The sequence below is a fragment of the Triticum dicoccoides genome, chromosome 7A (genome assembly GCF_002162155.2).
Source record: "Triticum dicoccoides isolate Atlit2015 ecotype Zavitan chromosome 7A, WEW_v2.0, whole genome shotgun sequence".
Classification (NCBI taxonomy): domain Eukaryota; kingdom Viridiplantae; phylum Streptophyta; class Magnoliopsida; order Poales; family Poaceae; genus Triticum; species Triticum dicoccoides.
This window is the reverse complement of record NC_041392.1, coordinates 548,804,320-548,809,259: the sequence shown is the minus strand read 5'-3', so window position 1 is coordinate 548,809,259 and position 4,940 is coordinate 548,804,320. Positions and strand designations below refer to the sequence as shown.

At 51.4% G+C, this 4,940-nt stretch overlaps 1 protein-coding gene across 1 annotated transcript; it reads right to left on the bottom strand.

Annotated features, from left to right (window-relative positions):
• Positions 1-1,693: 1,693 nt before the first annotated feature.
• LOC119334696 lies at positions 1,694-4,524 on the bottom strand. Its single transcript, XM_037607238.1, has 2 exons — positions 4,401-4,524; positions 1,694-4,268 (listed from the first exon to the last, which is right to left on the bottom strand). The coding sequence occupies exon 2, from the start codon at positions 4,240-4,242 to the stop codon at positions 3,829-3,831; it is 414 nt and encodes a 137-aa protein (XP_037463135.1). The 5' UTR covers positions 4,243-4,268; positions 4,401-4,524; the 3' UTR covers positions 1,694-3,828.
• Between the last annotated feature and the right edge of the window lie 416 nt (positions 4,525-4,940).

Below are 4,940 nucleotides of genomic sequence, written 5' to 3'. Positions count from 1 at the left end.
AAGCGAGACCGGCGAGAACAGAGAAGGCAACCGAGAACGAGGGGCGGCAACAACAGCGGCCACGCAGGAGGGGACAACCTCCACCACCCGGACGTAGCAACAGGGGCAAACCAAGGGCAAACCAGGCAACCGCGACCAAATTGACCGGGGGAAAGGGAAGGTGGAGAAGTGGCCCATGGCCACGACCAGCGCGTGCCGGCTCCAGCTCCCCCGTGAAACCATGTTTTCGCCCCCACGCCGAAGGCCCAGATAGGCCCGGCCGAGCCCGAGACGGGCTCGTGAAGCCCTCGTCGCCGCGCTGCAGTATACGAGCCGCCGTCGCCGCTACCCCCCACACGAGTCGCCCCGCCGTCCGCCGGAGACGCCGCTGAGGAGTTCCGGCCAGGCCCGCCCAGACCCAGATGGGGCCCAAAAAGGTCCAGATCTGGGCCGGGAGGGCATCACCACCAGCCACTGCAACGCCCCGCCGCCAAGGCCGCCGCCACCTCACCACTCGGCACCGCGCTACCCAAGGAGTCGCGTCGCCGCCGAAGCACGCCGCCGCCAGCCGCCAACCACCCGAGCCGTGGCGCTACGCGGGGGGAAAGGATGGGGCCGCCACCGGCACCACCCGAGCAAGGCCCGGTGGTCCAGGACGGCGACAACGGGAGGGGGAGAAGGGGAGGGGAGGCGCTGGGGAGGGCGGGGAGGGAGCCCCTGGTCGCCTCGCTCGGGGAGGCGACGCGGGGGTATGGTGAAGGGGGAGGGGGAGGGGGGAGGGAGGTGGACGGGGTCGGGAAGGGCTAGCGGCGGCGGGCGCCGGCCGCGGCTACCCGTGACAGGGAAGCCGGCGGCAGCGCGGGCGGAACCCTAGGGAGGGGGAGCCGCGAGGAGGGGGGTCCAACCAGCCCCAACATCGTCCCTTTTTTTGGTTGCGACCGGGCGCTATGCATTTGAAATCCAAATTGGTTAGATTTAGGCGGATTGGTTACGACCAGGCGCTATGCATTTGAAATCCAAATTGGTTAGATTTAGGCGGATGTTTAGGGGAAGTAGTTGGATGACCGACTCTCACATCCATGTCCAGTCCGCGGGCAGACAGTGTGTCCAACACATTTAGGGGATGCGGTTGGATGACCAACTCTCACATCCATATCTGCGAAGTGGTCCAGTCCGGGGGCAAATAGGGTGTCCATTTTGGGTTTCAGACTTGGAGATGCCCTAAGTTATTTTGATTTGCAGCAAAGCAAGGGCTACTTTGTCAATCGCGTCCAAATTAGAAAGTCATGGACAAACCAACAAGTTGATGGTGGCGGTAACTGTCCAGTTATTGTTGGTCATTGTTTCAAAAATACAATTCATTGTTAGGTTAAAAAAAATACAATTTATTGTTGGTCATTTCGTGAAGTCACAAGATTGGAAAGAACGTGACAGGGAACTGTTAAATTTATGTGGTACGGTGTGAGGTTGCCAAATTCTACTAGCACAACCCTGCAAGGAAGGTGTTGCTTGGCAGCTTCATCGATCCTCTGCGTCTTGCAGAAAGAAAACCTATAAACTTTAAGGCTGTTACCTTTCAGAATTGGATTGCACGAAGCCTGATGAACTGGTCGTTGTTGCTGCTGCTGTCTTTGTTGACAGGTTATGCACGTAGCTGGCGGCTATAAGTCTGATGCCACACAAAAGAGAGTTGACGAGAAATAGATAAACGGGATAGCAAGCATTTCCAGGATAATGCATTATTACTAGGACTGCAAAGAAGCAAGCATTATACAGAAGAACGTACTGAATACAGACCATGAGCATTACAACGAGGAGCAAATGATAGTAGAGTTGGCACCAGTAGTGTGCAATACATAACCTGACCATCAAGAACGCTTCCGAGAACTAGTCAGAGCTCGACCGACATGAACGACATACAATATAATCATAGATAGACATAATACAGTTCATAGAAACGTTATAACTTATAGCTCGCAGATAGTGGAATTTATTCAACTTAAACGCGTAATAGGGCAGGCTGGGAACTTGCTACAGCGCAGCACATACGCCAGGCAACAGCGACGGCAAATTAGATTTTGGGCAACTAGGGGTTAGTATATCTTGGCCTTTTCTCTTCCCTTGAAACTCACCTTGCTGTCGGCTTGCCGGATAATGTGACAAAGAATTAGCATCGGAATTGGCATTGGCATTGGCATCAGCATAGCTGTAGTATATTTCATTCTCTTTGAACATCCGCAGCTTTGTAATTTCCTTGTATTTATTCCCTTGTACGTGTCATCCATTACTGCTGATAATATATTCCAATGGCCATTTCCTAGCTCCCACTACACATAGTTATCAATGAGCTGTCTTAGTCTGTGGTTATATTTTCATTACGAACAGTTCATCTGTATGCTGGTAAACCGAAACAGCAAACATGAACTAGTTCTCTCCACATTGTTCTTCTGACTTGAACAACTTCCCTACTCATTATTATTCTGGCTCTCCAGTCTCTGCACGCAACCTTGTCTAGTCATATTCTGTTGAAGGTATATGAAGGATCTCTGCACTTTGCGAATTTTCTTGAATCCATGAAATGATCTCCTTCATGATTCCCAGCATCCATACTTTTGCATCAAGTTCAGAGTAAACCAGCTGCTCTTCACAAGCAGGGACATAAATCAGCTGAAATCTTTAAGAGAGTACAAAAACAATTGCACACTGATGAGGCCACCAATGGTTGAATGATTTTGACCCCTGATCTCAATATCTCAAATTCAGTTGAACAATTGTCCATTTATTGTCTTAGTTGTATTTTCTTGACAAGAGGAAGGTATGAAGGATCTCTGCACTTCGCCAAGTTTCTTGAATGATCCATGAAAAGATCTTCATCCAGGTGGTTAACAGTAACCCAGCCGCTCTTTACAAGCAGGGACATAAATCAGCTGAAATCTTTAAGAGAGTGCAGAAACAATTGCAAGCTGATGAGGCCACCAATGGTTAAATGATTTCGACTCTTGGTCTCATACCTCAAATACAGTTGAATATTTTTCCATTTGTTTATCAAATTTCCAGTTGCCATATGTTCAATCTATAGTTCCCGTCAGCATACTGCAAACCACTGATGGGTGCATCAGATGAGACAACTTAACAAGTACAACATTTCTAGCTTGTTGTCTTATTGTGCAGATGAATTTCCATTGTATCTGCAATCTTCACTTATGCCTCTGCTTGTTTCGCTCATATGTTGTCCTGCAGTTCGTCTGTCTTCATATCATCTCAACTTTGGCTAGTCACGACAATTCACTATTTTCACACAAATTCAAGGAAACTATTTGCAGTTTCTACACCACCTCTGTACCAAGGGATCATCCACTTTTGCACACTAAGGATTTCTCTGGTTTCTTGTCTACTCCCTCAGCATCCGTTCCCCTACCCTCCTCCTGATGCAAATAGAGCCCTTACACAATTGCAATCCACTCAACTTACCTCAAGCTGTCGCAGTTTCTTCCTCCTCGTGGGCCGCGTGGCGGGCACACGCCCAATTTGATGGCCCAATCGGGAATCATAATTAACACAAACTCACTTCTCAACAGAGCACACAATTATTAATTTGATCAACAAGCACGTCATCAAACTGAACAGATCTCCTCTGCCGGTGGCCAAATTCCAGATCTGCTAATCCGAGCACGCCGGCAAGCCAAAGCAGACCAAGTGACAGCAAATCGGCAAAAAAAGGGAAACGAAACAGCCAAGACACAATAACAACCTAGTGGTTTGGCCCTAGATCTAACGCCCGACGCCGCTGTTAGCACCGAAGCACGTACCTCGCGGCGGCCAGCGCCCAGCCGCCGTCTAATATAGCCACTAGTTGGCGACGTCCCCGCGCTCGGCGGCCGCCGACGCGTCCTGCAGCTGCTGGTACGGCTTGTCGTCGTGCACGAAGAAGACGTAGAAGCCGCCGCAGGTGGTGGCGGCGGCCATCGCCCAGACGAGGAGCTTGACGGCGAGTGGCATGACCTCGGCGACCTTGTAGGTGAACATGACGGTGAGCAGCGTGGTGAGCGCCCAGACGGCGGCCTTGAGCCGCTCCCGGCGCGGGGAGTGGCGGTCGAGGCGCTCGTAGAGGCGCAGGCAGGCGAAGAGGGCGACGAGGTCGAGGTAGGAGACGGCGACGAAGACGACGGACCCCGCGTCGCCGTTGGAGCGGTACACGGCCATGCCGGAGTTGAAGGTCAGGAAGGCGAACCCTAGCGCCGTGAGCCACGAGAACTCCGCCATCGCCTGTGCTGGTGCTGCTGTGCTACCTGCGACGGATAGGAGACGAGTCAGGAACCATGGGGACCGGAGGGATGGATTTAAAGGGGGCGGAGATCGGAGAAGCCGCGAGCGGCCGCGGAATCGCCGAAGGGGAAAAAAGCTTGACTGGAAGAACGCACCTGATTATTTATGGCTGGTGGATGCTGACGATGAACTGGTACGCGTTTGGAGAGCACAAGGGTTCGGCTCTTAACGTGTTTCTTTGGGTCGCTGTCGTGAGATGGTGTGAACACCTATGTACCGAAAGCGTGTCTCGCGCACTAGACTCTTCCTTTTTCTTGTGAAGTACGTGTACGTTCTTTTTTCCGGAAAAATATTCAGATCTAGGAATATTATAGAAATTCGCCAGAACTACGTACAAAACATCTCAAACACAATAAAATATTAAAGAGAGGTTTTATATTGCAACCCTGAATTACCACTAAAGTCTAAGGTACGACATCAAACTCCAAAACCTTCTACTTTACAGCATCAAACTTTCAAAAAGGGAAAAGGTTTGGGGCTGGGCACCGGCCGACCCGTGCGATCTCCTCTTATCGTATGCCCAACCCTCTCGGGTGATGGGACGCATGGCTAACGGGCCCATCAAACGGTCTACGCTGCTCCCTTTCTCTCTCTTTCATCTCGCCGGTCCCACCTTTATCAGTCGTCATCGCCAT